The sequence below is a fragment of the Macrosteles quadrilineatus genome, unplaced genomic scaffold (assembly GCF_028750875.1).
Source record: "Macrosteles quadrilineatus isolate MER2022 unplaced genomic scaffold, UCM_ALF_1.0 Scaffold_9__3_contigs__length_116548681, whole genome shotgun sequence".
Taxonomy (NCBI): domain Eukaryota; kingdom Metazoa; phylum Arthropoda; class Insecta; order Hemiptera; family Cicadellidae; genus Macrosteles; species Macrosteles quadrilineatus.
In genome coordinates this window covers 103623226-103642072 of record NW_026542602.1, presented here as the reverse complement: position 1 = coordinate 103642072, position 18847 = coordinate 103623226, and the positions used below count along the sequence as shown (strand labels likewise).

General features: G+C 34.3%; 1 protein-coding gene across 1 annotated transcript in view; it reads left to right on the top strand.

The window, feature by feature from the left end:
* LOC129004097 (acetylcholine receptor subunit alpha-L1-like) overlaps positions 1-18847 on the top strand; it is a 57560-nt gene that overhangs the window by 17511 nt on the left and 21202 nt on the right. The window contains exons 2-3 of the mRNA XM_054432491.1: positions 15296-15340; positions 17441-17550. Coding sequence (XP_054288466.1) covers positions 15296-15340; positions 17441-17550 — 155 coding nt within the window. The remainder of the gene's footprint in view (positions 1-15295; positions 15341-17440; positions 17551-18847) is intronic.

Here is an 18847-nt window from a genome sequence, read left to right as displayed (position 1 = left end):
AAACCTATAATTTAGTTTTCGTCTGCAATTTTACGCATCGTTTGTATTTTAAGTAGAAATGTTGGGTATATAATGCTCATTATATAAAATCCAATGTATGTATGTTTGTTTGTTTGTCCTTTATGGACTCTGAAACCGCTCGACAGATTGTAATGAAACTTTCATGTATTATTAGGCATTATTCAAGGATGGTTTGTGTGAAATTTGGTGCAGATCCGTCAAAAGGGCTCCGCCCCAGTGACTCTGGAGTTTCCCATGTTAACCTTATGGGTACTCATATTAAATGGAATTAAAGAATTTCAACAGCTGGCTCAATTAAAAAAAAAATGATTCTGTGATGTTCGATAGCATTAAAAAGTTGATAGGTTTACCATCAGGGTGCAGCACTATTATTTTTTTAAATTTATGACAACAGCTAATTTGCAATCAAAAAAGGGTGAGTGAGCGTAGCAAACTAACCTCAACCTGTAGGCGAGTTAGCGCAGCTAACGAGCTAACCTGAAGGCAAGTGAGCGCAGCGAATGAGCTCCAACCTAAAGGTGGGTGAGCTTAGCGAACGAACTTCAACTAGGACGTGATTGAGCCATGCGAACGAGCTCATCTTGAAAATGAACGAGCATTTGGCATAAAACCACATTAGGACAGGACGACGTCTGTCGGGCCAGCTAGTCAATAATAAATTCGGGTTTTGGTTTGTATGAAAAAACTGAAAATTACCTGCAAAGTTTTGTTTCACGCCAATATTAATATTTTGTGATTAAAATTTATGACCCCCTCGAGCGACCAGTATGGTTTGCATGGCAAATTTCGTGTTTCGTACTTTTTTCCCCTCGAGCCCTGTAAAACTCGTTGTTTCGCCGAATTGACTATCAACAGCCTTCATTATAGCTGAAACTAAATAAGGTATATACATACCATTATTACTTTTATGTTGAGGTTTCCCCTGGTAGACCTTTTGAGCTTTTCTCTGTTAATTTATATTTACTCGTTTTTTTTTCAATTGAAACATGTTACCCCCTTTTGTACTTAAAATAAAAATGATGAGCCACGATGTATGTTCGTGTTTTAAAAACTAATGAAAATATCACACAATTAGTACTTCACTTAGGCAAACAGATTTACTTTAATATTTTTAAATTCCAAGTCAATCAAAAGTCTCAAGATATAATACTCTGAATTAAAATTTTCTAAAATAAATTTAACAAACAACCATCACCGTCATGATAACTTGGCTTAGTTTTATTTGGAATTCAACGATGGTAGTGAGGAAACAGTAGTTAATTAAATCAAAGAATTTTCAACAACCTCTGGTAACAGTTAACTTCAACCTCAGGAATACTTGAAGATGTTTATTGTTGTAAGGTCTCTGAGGTTGTATAACCTGTAGACTCGCGACAATAACAACAAGGCTCTGGGGAAGAGGCTCCTTCAAACTTTGACCAGCATCAAAACATTTATATTGGCTGTAATAATAACCACCCTAGACCTCAAATATCTTCAACATTACAGCTTTTGGTCGTAAAAGCGATGATTTTTAACAATTGAATTATTTGTATGTTTGTTTTTAAATTTCTATAAGACAAAGATAACGTAACATAAAATTAAGATGGGCTAGGTGAAACCCATCGAAATCGACGGTTACTGTCGAGGTTTCAACCAAAATTATTAACTATTAATCGAAGATAAATTACTCAATTTTTGAAGAGTTTGGGTTGTTCGTGATTTAGCAGCGTGCATTAAGTAGTCTGATGTTAAGAATAAATAACTTAAAGAAATCTGATATTTCACTGAAGGTTCTTAGACCGAAACATATAGGATATCGTAGTTAGAATAGAAAAATATATCCAAAATAATATTCCATATTAGGGAAATAATAAAACTTAACGTTTTTAAATTGAGTAATACAGTAAGCTTATCTTGAGCTTAACTGATAAAAAAAAAATCAATGTCTCAAATGAAATCCTGTATTTCTGGGAGTATTCAAAGACCAAGACATATAAAAATAACTAAAATGAAAAGGAGTTACTTTTTTTTGATTATAGATAAGAACTAAAACAATTATAATTATTCTCGATTCGTGATTTAGAAGCGGGTTTCAGGTAGGTACCATGTTTATAATCAATAGCTTAAATGAAAGCCGGTATTTCACTGAAGGTTCTTAGACCGAAACATATAGCATAATGTAAATCACAACTAACTGGTGAAATACATTTTTTATTGAAGTAAGAATTAGAAAAAGAGTATAATTTTTATGTCAAGGAATTTAGGCTAGTATATACATTAATGATGATGCTTGATGACACATCTATGCGTGCATACCTTAATTTAAGACGGAAATTATAAAAATCGGTCGGGTAAAAGAGCCAAACGGAATCGGAAAATAAAAACCAGTATATTTTAATATATGGACTAAAGCTCACCCCGTGGTCGAAAACTCGACTAAAAGTTTGTTTATGCAAACTTCTCAATTTTCACCCAGATATGTCAGATATGTTTTTCTCGTACTGAAAAAAAAAATTAAAATTGCTATGAGAATAGGAGTTAGTCCCGTAATAGTATATTTCATAACGATATTAGAAATTGAGTCATAACATATTTTATATGTTTGAAGTGCGTGATATATCGAGCACTTTTAAATGGATGAGAATATGTATAAACGCACTTTTACTCGTGTTTTGAACGTTACTTTTCTCTGCACTACTAAGACTAATTAATTTATTACTCTTAATTAAACAGACATTGGATATTTCTTTAATACAGTTTGGAACATCACAAAACTAATTGAATTTTTTTAGGTTATGCCTTCAATTTAAAGTTTATATTTACTTTGGTTGTTGAAAATTGAAACAGTTGACAAAACAATAGCAAATATTTGTTTGTTTACGGTGGCAAACATCCAAAAAAGATAGTAAACATTAATTTCGCATAGTAAACATTCTTTTCCGTAGTAAACAATGTAATGATGAATTTTGGTAGGTGATAAACATGTAACGAAAACAGGTCATTTCACAGTAGTGTAGCGAAGAAATATGTATTGAACCAAACAAATTAATTTTTTCTTAACCATAATAATGTAGGATTATACATTAAAACTCCTGCTTGTATGTAACGATATATAAGTCTCTAGAGGCTTTGTTATCATTTCTCCTAGGACTCTGACAAAAACAAATGCTGCACTGAGGTGGAACTGGAGTTAATGTATTGTTTGTAGTCATTGGCAGTGGGACATAGAAGTCTCTTGAGACATGCAGCTGTTGTTTGTATCTTTGATTCTGTAGAAAGAAAATCAACATTGTAGTAGCATAAAAAAATATATAACGTTTGACCTAAGATACAATAGGATCTCAAGGCTTGAAACTCTTGTTTCCAGCCCACGCTCTGTTTCTGTCAACAAGGTATGCTACTTTGATGTACAAAGTGATGTATTGTATGTGGTGATTGACGTATCTCTAGGCATACATCTTTTGTTTGAATCCTCTGGGTTTCTGTAAACAACAGATGTTTTATCAAGGTGCACTGTGGTTCTATACATTTATCACCGTAGCACGATGTATTGTTTGTAGTTATACGGTCACGTTTGGATGGTCTTGCACTTGTTGTTTATTACCACCCTTGCACTAGGCATACGAATTTATCACTAAATTACAGGCATTGAGTTTTGTGAAGAAGTTCATCTGTCGAAATAAATGCATAGATTAAATAATATGATTATTTCCACATAAAATACAGTAAACATAATTCATACTTTTGAGTAGTTATAATTCGTGACAAAAATAATTTTAATGAGAACATAGGTTCCTGCTGAAGGAAAGGTAAAGGGAGGGGTGTGTTTTATATTTAAATCTTGATAGCATAGTATTCAATAAACAAAATTATCAAATTTGTTAAAAGATGTCAATACACAAGACACGTCTATAGTTTTTATTGTCAATAAGAATAGCATGGGAATGTTCAATTCACAGTTTTTTTAATTATCTCCGTTGTTGGGCATAAACAACACTTCAATATACCAAATTATGTTTTTAAGCTCTACAAAATGGTTTAGAAGTAAATTGTGAATTATATATTTTTAGAGTCTAAAATGGGAAAGCCAAAAATTCAATGTTATATAATTACCTCAGAGTAGATGTAGTTAATATAGTGAAAATATAATTTTTAGACATTCCATCACTACCTTTTACCATACAATCTGTTCTCCACTTTATATTGCATCATAGACATGATGCGGTTACTATCGATATTAGCTTAAGTAAATGTCACTTGATGGCAACATCACCATAAAACTAACTCATCATCTAACGCAGATTTGAAAAGCCAAAGATTACCTGATGTTCTGATGTCATGTTCTACGATGTCATTCAAGGGAAAGAGGTTAAATCGGAAATATAAAAATCTCATATTTAATTAAACTCTTTCGGCTCACTAAATCCCAAATTTAATTTAAATTTTGGGCTTCTTTCCCAAATTTATACAGTTTAAAAATATCAAAATATTGAGGCACAAATAAGTAAACCTATTCAAGAGAATAAACAAAAATTTATGACATAAAAATGCGACCAATTAAACCTATTTTGGGGTAGTCTGAAACAACTAAACTCAAGGCCTAACATTGTAGGGTTGTCTACTGATAGTATAGTTAAATTATGTATATAACATACTGTGTATTACTGAAAAATCTTAGGGTTACCAGTACAACATACAAATACATAAAAATACATTGTACAACGTACAAATGTATGAAATCTTTACTTGTTGTGGTGTAATATGCAGCCCCGAACAAACTGCCCTGGTTAACAACGTGTATTAAACACAGGGAAGTATGGACATAGAGCTCTTCTGTACCTTTGTATACATCGTGGAACGAATATATGTACCTTCTTTATGTTTATGAATGATTCATGTTGTAGTACAGTTTTTATCTTGACGTAATCTAATAAAAATAATGAAATTAAAATATGCAGTGTTTCCAAAAATAACAAATCGTCAATTCTGTGAAACTTATTACGATTTCAATAATGCCTACGGTTTCCTTTATTGCGTGCCAAATTAAGGCTATATACCTAGGGTACTGGACTGTGGCATGAATTAAATTAACATACTCTTTGATCCCTTAGTGTTTTCTTCCAGAAAATAGACTACTTAAAGAAAAGCAATAAAATATTATTCAATTTTAATAAACAAAATGGCTTATAACATCACATAAGAGCACGGCAATAAGCACATAGCATGATTAAAACCAGCAATAGGGAGGACAAGACGACAAGATTACAATACATATATCGAATGTTCCAACACGTAAAAATACTTATCAAGAATTTATTTCGACTTTTGTCACTGGGAGTAAAAGAGCTGCATTAGCCTCGTAGCCGTAGCCTCCTCTAATACAAGGTCGAGCCTAGACAAAAGTGGAACCGGCAATTTGAATAAATTGTTGCACTAATTCATAATCGAGCGTCTGATCTTTGTTAATTTTTACATGTATATCAATTTTATATCAATTATTTAAGATGGGGACGCCCCTATGTGCGTATTTTAACCCAAATATGAGTGAAGGATGAGTAGTGCCATCTTGTAGTCTTGTTAGTGATTAAGTCCAACATTTACTTTAGACACAGCCCTACTAGCCCATACGTAAACCTGCAAACCAGATAAATGGCAACTAAAAAACCTACAGTTTATAGTGGAATCTGAACCACATTTTTCTTTGTAATTAATAAATTGGCCCAATTATCAAGATTACTGCGGATAGTCGTAGTACTCACTAGTCTGGACGTTAATCCACACCAAGGAGTATCGCATCCACAGACAATGCCTATAAATATCCACAATTCGTGACCTCCTAGTAGTTGGATTACAGAACGACGCCACCGTCCCAGTCTATTACATTATTAATGGTACAGTATGCTATGGCATTCTGGTGATACACAGTAACTCCATGGCTTAGTATTTAGAGGAGGCTAGCCCATAGGCCTAATGCATGTATTGAAAACAGAATTTTTTCTGAAGGATGAAAAATATATATTTTCCAAAATTTTTTATTCAATCGAAATCCCGAGGTATACATACACACTTAGGTAAAGACACTTTTTTTAAATGTGTGTCTTTTAAAAATAGCTATTAATATTTTTACATTTGGGACACCGAAAGCACAAGAATTCTATCAAGTAATCTATTAATTCCAATAATAAAACTGTAAGGTTCTTGTATAAAGTAAAATGTGTGTTTTTTAAAGTTCAAATTCCTCGGGGGTTCCATGTAAATTGTTTACTTGTTTGAGACTCCTACAAGCATACTCAAGGGACCTCCACACTTTGTAAGCTTCCTGAACATTAAATACGTTTTACACAACTTTTTATTTCATACTGGTACATTATCTAAAGTAGTAAAATCGTGTTGTATACACGAACGTTAAATTATGGGAGAGTTAAAAAAGTTTTGTTGTGAATTGTTTGTAAATTTGCACCTTTTTTATACAATACCTTATATATTATATTTTTTAATACCATTCGTGCGCTATTTTATAAGCTTCAAAATGGCGAAAAATGGGTGTTACAGAGAAACCCTTATTATATCAAGTATATACATAAATGGATTGTTTAGTTAATTTCAGTTGTTTAGTATGTCACAAATGGTGTTTTATTTGTGTCACAAACAGACTATTATTCTTATTTATTCCTAAACTTACTTCGAATCATTGTTTAATCCCTGGGAGACAATAGCATTTTGCACCTTTTGATCGCAATGCTTGAATTTTAAGTTTTGTATCAGAATTTAAAAATAAAAGTAGAAATTCTAATGCAATATTTACTCTGTCAACGAACATTTGTAGCGAAAGTGTTTCTAACTAGTCAAGGCCAACACAAATCTAGCTCCAGTCAATCAGCTAGCTTATAGGAGCTTATCGTAGTTGTTTTTCCCAATGGAATATCTAACATAAAAACAAAATATTTCTATGATTTGCAATATCGTTGTAATTAGTTAACCAAAATCCCTTCTCTTTGAAATTTGCCGCAAACGCTCCAAATAAAATATCTAAATTTCTAAATCTGAATTCAACCAACGTTGTGTAAATTTTTTCCCACGACAGAAAATGAAATATGAAAATCTGTGCGGAATGATTCGCTAGAATAATGTCTGTGTCTAGAAGCTAAGCGATAACAGTTTAAGGTGATTTATCCAAAGGAAAGTGTCCTGTGTGTGATTTACAATGGAGACGGTTGATAATTTTAACCACTCTAATGGGCAAGTGGCCAAATGAGATACCGTCATTCTACTTGGACGCTTTTAGGAGACCGTTTTAATTATAAAAATATTTGACAAATTAAAAATTGTCAATACATTTAAAATACGTTTTCAAGTATGCAAATATAACTTTAATAACTTTATATAACTTTATAAATATCCAGGAAAATATTTGAAACATGGTTGAAAATTTAAAATCAAATTTTTTTAAGTATATGTTTATTTCATTATTTTTTACTGTCCACAATTTTTCCCGGCGCGCTTTAAGTGCGGTGATGTGCAAGCACGTAATCAAATTGATTTTGTTAGACGTTTTTCAGTTATAAAATATAACTATATGGATTATTTGGTGTAGTCATCAACTTTCTTATTCCACACTACTAAGTGTAGTACAGTATTAAAACATACTGTTTTTCTTCTTAGAAAAACGGAGAAAACGAGAGTTACAATTATAAAAATGAAAATAACTTGGACCATACATTTCTTAACTGAAATCCAAATAAAAAACGAGATACAATGTATGATTACCAAGAGTCGAGGCCCGCATACCAGAGTGATTTGTTGGGAGGAGTAACACAATGAAACAACGATAAAATGTTCTTCTGCCGCAAAACACCCCTTGCATTACTCTGATGAAATTCCCCGTCCGTTGTCCCTCCCGATATTGCCGTCTTAAAAACTGTCCCTAATTGGACTTATTTCTCAAAAGAACCGCTTTCTCTCTACTCGAAATATTTCTTGCTTTCATTCTCTAAATGTGCTTTGAGATAAAACGTTCCCTTCGTTAATTAAGCTGATTATCTTGGTCAAAGATGCAAATTACGTTTTACGTAATGGTTATGAACAAAGTTAATTACGCGCAGAAATAAAATTATAAATCAGGATGTCTAACCAAAGAAAATCATAGTACTAATTCGCACAAGGCGAAATGCCCCGTAAAAGTGATTGCGAGCATACATACATTTTAAAAAATCTTAAAGGCATTATTTGGAGGGATTTAAGATTTTATTAATTTTCTTTTGTAAGCCTATCTCAATATAGTTCTTCGTTATACATTTTGGAACCAAACTAACTTTTTCGTGACTACCTGAAACTTTAGCCAATAGTGGTACATAAAAGAAGTGCTGGATTTTCAAACCTTATTACGTCACAATTTATATTTGCCTTTTAGAGAACTTTTACTACTAAATTGTAATGGTTAATATTTTTTCCGGAAGTCCCTAACTTCGAATTTAAACCTTGTACAGAAACTGGTACATTCAGTTCTATAACACATGTTGTATAGTAATTCCAAATGATCCTCTGACCACTCTCCTGGAGGCATTCGTTGTTGGGATGCCCAGCCTTCAAAATCTGTACTGTGATTCTAAATAGCCGTAGATTATTCCTAGTGTACCAGTCCTTGTGACTAAGTGTCATGGATGTACATTTGTACAATAGTCATACTTCCACTATAGTGAGAGTATTATACATCGATAGTGGGTGCTAGGTCCTTCTTGGAAATATAGATCCCAAGACAGCGGCACTGTATGAGCAAGCACTGAAAAAGCACGACACCATCAATTTGGTGTCATTGTTGGCTTTCAATATTATGATAGTTTAAGAAAGTATGGGAAAAAGACTAATGACTAAATTATTAAAAATCTTTTTATTGCAGTGTCACAGACCATACAAGGAATCACAAGTGTTTAGATTATTTACAGGATGTTTGCTGCTTCAGAACCAGCAACAGATGAAGCTGATGCCATGGAGGCGGCAGAGGCACCGGCTGCTGAGGCTGGGGCGGCGACTATAGGGACGGTAGCGGGGGTGGGGGCGGGGGCGGCGGCGAATGGTGCGAACGGTGCGATGGGTGCGTAGTAGCGAGAAGCAAAGTAGCTGGGGGCGTAGTAGCTAGGGTAGACGCTGGGGGCAAAGCTAGGGTAGAACTTGGGGGAGAATTCCAGAGAGCTTCTGTGGAATGGGAAAAAGGCCTTAGCATCTGGAGAGGCAACGGGGAAAGCCGGCTCATTGATCGGTGCGGGGACGATTGGTGCGGGGGCAATGGGGGCGAAGCTAGGGTAGAACTTGGGGGAGAATTCCAGAGAGCTTCTGTGGAATGGGAAAAAAGCCTTAGCCTCTGGAGAGGCAACCGGGAAAGCCGGCTCATTGATCGATGCGGGGGCAATGGGGGCGAAGGAGGTGGTATAAGGCACGAGCTTATATGCAGGCTTAGCGTAGTAAATGGGCTCGTAAGCTGAGAAGTGCTTGAACATCGGGAACTTCAGATCAGGGATGTAAGCGTAATGGAAGTCGGGTGTTTCAGAACGGATAAACGGGAAGTAGCTCTTGTAGAAGGCAGGAGAGGCTGTTTGGTGGGGGAAAGCCGCCTTGCCGTACACGTGGTAGTGGGGCATCGCTGGGGAGAACGCAGGGAAGGCTGACTTGGCGTAGAAGTTGGATGAGGGGAATCCAACAGGGTAGTCAGTGTCGAACAGGCTCAGGGCAACTGGGCTTTTGTAAGCGTAAGGGAACTCCTCGATGTTAAACTTTGCGTAAACTGGAGTAGTCTCGGGATAAATGTCAGCGATTTCGGCTTTCTTGAAAATCGCGTGCTCGAAGGGCATGGGGAAAGCCTCCATTCCAGAGCGCATAATCTTGACTAGTCCAGCGTGGTGGGAGGGGACAAAAAAGTGACCGGGAAGCACACTCTTGTAGGAGCCCAGGAAAGACTCTGGGTTGTAGACTATAGCCATGGAGTCAGCGGCTCCCATGACGCTGGGGAAGATCGCTTTCATCTCCGGAGATTGCATAGCCTTTTCAATACCACCGGCAGCATAGTAGGAGACGATGTTGTCCACAGGGTCGATGAAGAACATAACTGCAGGCTCCTCATAGAGGGAGCGGAGGTGGCTCATGGTGGGGTAGTCAGCTCCCATGGACCGGGCGAAGGTGATGAAGCTGGAGTCAAGGGCTGGCTTGACAAAGCCGTACCTCAGGAACATCGCGCGCGTCATCATGGGAGACGCGGCAAATCCCTCGGGAGCGTAGACGGCATCATAGCCTGTAACATCAGCAAGAGGACTTGAACAAACCATGTCATTTCACAAATAACATGTAAAATTTCATCTTGAAAAATGTATTCTTGGGTATTGATGGACACTGTTGGTCAGTCCTTGCATCAACAAACTAGTTAATTTCACTCGTAGTAAATTATTATTTTTAAAGACATTAGTGACATATATTTTCTCTAGTGGTTGGTTACACTATGCATACAATTCCTCTACACATTTCCAAGTGTTCGGTCGAACCCATTTTTAATGGTAAATCTAAATATTAAATATATATGTATAAAAACTAGTTGTTACTCACGGGCTTCACCCTGTTTGACTTCATAAGTATTAATAAAACTATTGATTGGTTAGCTTAAGCTGAAATAAACAAAACAGCATACAGTTATAAAAGAAAACCTCAATTGTAAGCTATAAGCCCCTGTTGCCATTGTCCGGTCATAGGATGGGAACAGTGGCTTAGGGGGTAAAAATGGGATTTTCTCATTTTTGAACCCTAAAAAATTTAATTTTACAATATCTTTCTAATAATTTTGTAAAGCTTAAAAAAGAAATAATTTAGTATATTAAAGAGTAATTTTACGTTTAACGGTTATGAAGAAAATTAAAATAAGGAGTTGATAAAAAAACTCTTTGTTTTTCGTATGGAAAATACATAAGAGTTTGCTTGTTTATGAACATATTTTGATAAAATTTGGAAAATGTATTAATTTCATATTAAACTATTGACATAAAAAAACACCCTATTTCCTTTCCTGTAGCAGCAAACCTATGTACTAGTTAAGCTAATGTTATTTAAATAGGTAATAAATATGACATTTTAAGGAGATATTTTAGTAAAAATCTAATCAGGCAAATGGAAATTCTAGTAGTCCGCAGGTTTGCTGCGTTGGGGTTTTTATTCAAAGATTCGGAATCAATCATTTTGAAATTTTGTTTCTATTTTTTTTGTTAATTTCAATATTTGATTTATACTGTTTGGTTATATAACATGAGGATGAGTTATCGCTACTGATTAGATCGTTTTATTTGGTGAGACGAGGTTTTTTAAGTGTTTTCCCATCAACTAAGATAACCTACTACCTTGATTCCTGGGTGGAGGATGGACAGCTAGTCTATTATTAAGGTTACTAATTATATATTGAGATTAAACTCTACAATTGAGATTTAATGGTAAATCTTAGAGTTAACTTTGATTAATGAGGATAATAGTTACTGTGATTGTAATATAAATGGCTATATCTGTCATCAATAGGCATAGAACTACGCAGTTATAAGGTCTTTTCGACGGCTTTTTACTTTTTATAATCAGCCTTCGTAGTTATTCGGTTTTTGAGCTGGACTGGTCAGAACTCAGAACACCAAGATTAATTTTACTTTGTTATTTCGATTAATTACTGATATTTATCTGTTTGTTAACACGTTTTAACACTGTTAATATTTTGTATTATATAAACCAGAAGATATACTTATACCTTTTTAATTATTCCTTTATAAATATATAAATACATTTTTATATTATGAAATCGAATGGGTAGGCCTATCCGTACCATCGACATATGTATGACACATTCACAAGCTATTATTTCAGAATAATCTTGAAACACTCTTAAGTTCTGAATTCAGATTTCTCCCGAATAATTCCAAAGAGTGAAGTCAGAGTTTTGCTCTCTGTTCATTTTTATTTTTTTTTACATAATCCTAAAGCCAGTTACAATAATTGAAATTAATATAATGTTATTTCTAATTTGCCGACTACAAATTCTTACAAGACAGCAATTCGTCAATCAAAATTAAGAAATTGTCCATTTCAAATCGTTTTAATTATTATTATGTGTTTTATAAAATACTAAAATTACGAAATTAAAAAAACATTAAATATTTTCCATTCAACATATTTTACCAAAGGAACATTGTGTTATTTGTCATTCTTCTCATGATTATTTCAATTATTTTAAAAGCACAAATTATTTTTAACGCATTTTTAAAATCTATAAGTTACTTATTTTCCTCCTTTAATTGTAGAAGTGGTTGAACGAAAACGTGTTTATACTCTTCAGTAAAATAATTGGTGAGCAATAACAACCTTAGTTTATTTACTTTTAGCAATCTATTCTTATTTTATTCAGAAATGAAGAAGCCAAGTAGTAGTAATCAGAAATAACAATTGGCAAACTAAAACTAAAGTTTTTGCTGAATTAGGACAAAATTTGACACTAGAGACCGATAAAACATAAAAACACACATTTTCACACTAGTTAGAATTATTTTATGCTGTATGCCTTAAGAGGTAACTATATTTAAACAAAATTCAATAAGCATTACAAATAGTTTTTAAAATTTTCTTAAAACTATTAATTACCGAATTGGGAGGCCTGGGCTATGGCCAGGAAGGCTAGTGCGACTACAGCTTTCATCCTTGCTCGTTGTCTTCAGGGAAAACTAACAGCTTCTGCGAGTCTAGGGGAAGTTATATACTAACTCTATCAGCTGACCTAGTCAAAAACAACACGTAACGACCCGCGCTCTAGGCTTTGTTTGGGTCAGAGAATCGCTCATTTGGCCTAATAGCTTTCCAATGGAAATTATGCCGAGATTTGCACATATGATTGAAATGTGGAACGATTTAGTTTAAATTTGTTTGCGTGTTTGGATGTCTTGCTAGTATTTCAAATCTTGGATTCTGGTAAAAGAGGTACTTTAATCCTCGGGATTACCACCAAACAAATAAAAATATTTGCTTTCAGATGTCAGAATTACTTCAGACTTAAATAATACCAAGTAATAAGTATTATGAGTACTCAGGTATGCAGCTACAGAGAAGGAAATTAATGAGTGTTTTGTGTGTTTTTTTTCATATAAAACGTTAGTAGGTTAGTACAAAATAAATAGATTTACCAAATGTAGAACTCTCGAATTAAAAATCTCAAATTACAAGAATATCTAACCATAAAACTAACTGTGAAAAGAGCCAATTACAATAAGTTCACTAAACAATTAACAAACAACCTGATGCACAGTGTTTTAAAGTCATTCGCTGAATACAGCCTACAGACCGTTTTATTAAGTCTTTACTGCGCTTCTTATTGTTTTTAATTGAATAACACTGTTAAATGTGCCAATAAACTTTTTTTTTTATAAGGTTTCTTTCATAAAGTTTTAAAATTTTTTTTCATTCCATCGTCACTAACGGTATGATTTACAATATAAAGCAGTAATAAAAGATCAATTTTTATATCACTGGGCGGATATCAAATACTATAATGTTATTTCTAGTGATTAGTCTATACGTGGTTGTGATATAATTGAAATACTTAATATTTCAATACATAGTAAAGTATGCAAGTAAAGTGCACGTAAATTCGAACAATTTTGTCAATTTCTCTTACAGAAGCAATATTATTAATTGCATAATGACAATAGTCCAAGCTCAGCTGATCTTATTACTTGATAATGACCTGGTGTTAGACATCATTAATCAACGTCGCTAGCATGAATTAATTTCCCCATCATGACCATAAGGGTGAGACGACCAAAATTGTGTTCAACTTATCTACCAACAATTTCAGAATCAAGATTTAGAATTTTAGGACAAGAACAATTATGTTATTTGAAAAAAATATACTATCGCCCACCTAAGCATTGCAGGTCTAATGGTACAAAGTCTAATGGACTTCTTTCCCAGAGTACCGAGTTAGAATCCGGACAATTGCCATTGGTATTCCATTTGTGACCTGGTTATAAGTGCCCCACCCCTTAGGCTATAGTGCTATCTATCCAGACCCCCAAAATATTCAGACCTGTTAGGTGAGAAAATATTTAACTGGTGAAGAACTCTTTACTGTAGTAAAAACCCATTCGATTATCTGCTCCTTCCTAAAAATCCAAGATAAATTAACCACTTCACAAGTCAATAGTACACTTCACACCGCTATCGATGGATTAGTTACATCTTGGTAGAATTACTCTGAGTGAAGGGCTTACTTCCACCTTCAGTTAAGTTGATAAACTCGGAAGCTCAAGAACGGATCTGGTTGCAAAATTTAAACGAGATTAGAGAGCGGCGCGCAAAACGTCATCTCGGATGAGGCTAACATGCGCCACCATCTTGAAACTGTAAGCAGCTCGCTCCTTAACTGTCTCGACTAATCTTGTACTTCTGGCGCGAAGATATAACGTGCTTTTGGCGGGATGAAATAACGTCTCAGAACCCTCTTACGTGCTTAGAATGGTGCTTAGAACGGGAGATTATACAGTATATTAAAGTGCTTGTACGATGTGCTCCATTCGACTATATGTAGCTGATAGCATTTTTTAAGAATTATTAAACACTACGTATAAAATTTAATATCATACTATAACTAAAGTTTACTAAACGTTAGTTACAAATAATTAAACCAATTTAATAAACATTACTAAGAGAAAAATTTATGTACCTAACGGATACTGTAGCAGCTAACTATATAAAATATGAAACAAATAATAAAAACGTACAATTGAGTGGTTTTAAAACACATTTTACAATTGTGAGTTTTTCATAATATCTTCAGAATTATATTAGCCTACAAGCCAATACACTGTATTATACCAATTTAAAACTTTTATGTAAAACACCAAAATACAAAGTAAATTTACTCAATAGAGATCAATACAATATAATGTACACGATAGCTATCAGGTAGGGTTGTAAAGAACACAATGTCAAATATTTCTCTTCAGTTGGAACAAGGGTGTTGTAAAACCAGTATCGACTAGTACGCCAGTTAAGCTATAAAGTATTACTTTACTCTGTTCAACATCCAAGCTATAGTCTATATACCAAGCTAGATTCAGACTGTATAATTTACCTTTCTTAAAGAAACTTTAACTTCGTAAACACCTAACTCCTCACAGTATATTTCAATGGTATTACTTATGCAGAAACTTGGATGACTTTTCAAATTCAATATACATGGTAAAGATCATTATTCTTATAATCTAATTCATGGATTTTATTGTTTCAGAATCTGAAGGACCAGATCTTAACGACAAACGTCTGGCTTGAACATGTAAGTTGTTTCAATTATATTTCGTGTGTGCTTCGTATTGAATGACATCAAGTTGTGGGAATCGTATTGAGTGATTTTTTACACCCAATTTCAAGATTTCTCTTTACGCTTTCTACATGTAGTGTAGTACAGTTTGAGTAAAATATACAGTAAATCTAATGCAAATTATAATGAAGAATCAGTAGCGTTACTTTAATACGTAAAAATTATAAGAAAATTCACATAATCAAAGCCCTTCAAATCAATGGATGTTTTTACAAACGTATGTACAAAACCGGAAGTAAAAACCTTACTCAATTTAGCCCACCTCAATGTTAGCAATGTCTAGAGACGCGTTCCTATAATTGAGCGAAGCTCTTATACGTCGACTCTTATGCATTTCGTAATACGCAAACTCCTCCTAATCGTTTTCAAATTTTGCATGGTGATAAACACCATATCGGTGAGTGCCAACATCTATATGACCTCAAACAAATGTCTTAGAAATCCGCCCCACGGGCCCTCAAAGTTTCAATGTAATCCTTATGGAAGCAGTATTTGACACATAAACAAAGGCATAAGATGAGCTGGTGAATTTTGAATGAAGTAGATCAAGAAATAGCTGATAGCATTATTCCACGGATATTAGAACAGAAATGGTCAATGACAATGTATATGGAACCCTGATGACTCCGCTCAATTTTGTGGATGCCTCTGCGAACGCCACCTAGTTATAGAATAATGAAAAATCATACGGATAAGCTTATGCACATTGCACAGTACACCTGAGTACATTCATTGTAGTGACAGGAATACATGCAAAACATTGTAGTAGACCCAGTCAACACGCCTCAACCTAACCACCTAGGACAACCTAAGACACTTGTTCAGCCAGCACATAGTCCATATAAAGCAATTACCATATGCATGCATCGCCATGTTCTAATAACAAAAGTTGTTAAAACTTCTATCCATCTATCTATCTATATACTTAGTACAACAAGGGTTTTCCCTGTAACATCCCTTATCCAGGCTTTCTTCTAAACCGATTTTACAGATTAAAGTTTCATTTAAATTCTTATAGTCTAGCGCAACTTCGGTAGGTAATTTCCTTTAGGACTTCGCCCCCCCCCTCACGTTTAATTTATTTCAAGAATCCAATGTCAAAGATCCAGTTATTCTGACCAACTTTTATTTATAAGGGTTTAAAAGTGAATTGTGATTCGACAGTTATTTCTTCAGTTGAATGTTTAACCACAGTCAGATTGTATACAAGAGTCTGAACAGTTTATGAAAATGTATTGAAATAGGCTACTTTTTTGACAACTGTGACCTGATTGAGTTGGTAGATCATCATTTATAGTGTAGGCCTGTATCTAAAATCAACAAAGTTATTGTAAATTAGTTGTTATATTTACCCAATGACTTACTGTTCGGAACAAAACAAATCGTATAAGGTAGATGGATATTACACTCCAAATATTATACAGTATATTAAAAACAACTTTTGCAAAATTATGACAGCTAGCCAGACCATACTACTGGACCGAATTACACTCGGGTTGTACCAAAAGAAAGGTTATCGGTCCTATATGTGCAAGCTTTAATTGTATTTTGCAAATATTTATGTTAATTGGGCCAAAAATGGAAATTAATCTTTTCTTAAGGAGATTTAACATGGGGCCAAATTCTTTAGATTACGACAGCCTGACCATACTACTGGACCGATTTACATGCGGGTTGTACAAAAAGAAAGTTTATTGTTGGTCCTATATGTGCAGGTTTTATATGTATTTTGAGATCTCTTAGAAGTTTCACAGACATTTCAACTTCTGTTCCAAGCTGATATCTCTGAACTTTAAAAAAGTCCTGAATGAGAATGTTAGTATTTAGTGCGGCGTCTTTAAACTGGTCAACGTTGTGGATGTTTTACAGTAACATATCTTTGTGACATGTTAAATTGTAGCTTGCTCCAATTTGTTTCAACGCATCCGAAAAGTTCGCCAGATGAACGACCCTGTCATGTGTGAAGACCAAGACTTGGTAATCTACTTTGACCTTGGAAACCTACCAACTTTAACTTTAACTTTAAGAGTTCTGAATGTGTGTTGTGGTTGACAGGAGTGGCAAGATCACAAGTTCCGGTGGGACCCGGCGGAGTACGGTGGAGTTACAGAGCTGTACGTACCTTCGGAACACATCTGGCTTCCGGACATCGTGCTGTACAACAAGTAAGCTCACCTCACTGGCTCAGAATAAGAATCAGGAGTGGAAGAGGGGTAGAGTAGAAATATATAAATAAGTGTATAAATTCCAGTGAGGACTAAACAACCCTCATAGCAACCATCACTAACAACCATCACTACCGACAGCGCCTCAAAGCCCAACAACTTTATGCTGTTTTATAATTAAATCTCTGTAATGTTTGACACCTATTCTGTACTCTATGTTCAAGAATAAAGTATTCTGATACGGATTCTGATTCTGATTCTGATTCTGATAGGCAGGAAACAATAATAGTTCTAATATAAAAATATCATTACTAACCTCTGTCATCCTTGTCTTTACGCAATGCATAATTAAACAGGTTTGGTTGGGTAGTCACTGACATATATTAAAGTCTTGTTAAAATAAATATTTTTCATGCATAGCGTCATTAAAAAGCATAAACTATCTCCGTTGGTATTCACCTAGCGGACGGTATACTCTCCATGATCACTTTACATGTTCATGTTTTTATTGCGTAAGTGTACAGTTAAAGTTAACAAACGAATATTGGTGTAGATAGGTTATCAAAATTACTTACTCTCATCAGACATGATGGTGGAGTTTTATAGTCTTAAAACTGTGATTGTTCTGTGGATATTGTAGAGAATATATGGGTTAACTGTATTATAATGTATTCAGAACCACCTTTAGAGGTAACATAACAATGAAAAAAGGAAAAGTCATATGTAGGAGAATAGATAAGAATAGTAGAAATAAGAATATGTATCTGGTTGAAAAAATTAATTGAATGGGATTTGACATAGTATCGATGCAAACTAAACAAATTCATGAAAGGTCATCTAGGTGATTATTATTTTAAATGAATCAATACTGCCATAAATGTATTAAAATAAGAGATAGGGTTGGAGTGAATTCTAAGAATAAGAATCAGGATGGAGATGTACACACGCACAGTAATGAAGTATGTGTAATTGAAAAGGAATTCTCACAGTCCATATAAATCGCAATTGTTACAGTATTGTATGGTAACAACAGCTTACTTGCTGATGTACCGGTAGAAGAAAACTGGATTCTTTTTCTTGTATTTATTATCTTTGAGTTATAGTGAATTGGTAGGGTTACGCCTTAGATACGATAATCTGGACAATCATAGAGATTAAATAAGTAGGCTACTGTTACAGGACAATATTTTAAACTTGAAATAATGGCAAAACCTATCCTAATCAGATTCGTTTTTGTTGAATTCATCTATACAAAACTAATTTCCTTAAACTTTTCACGATAATACTAAGGTCACAT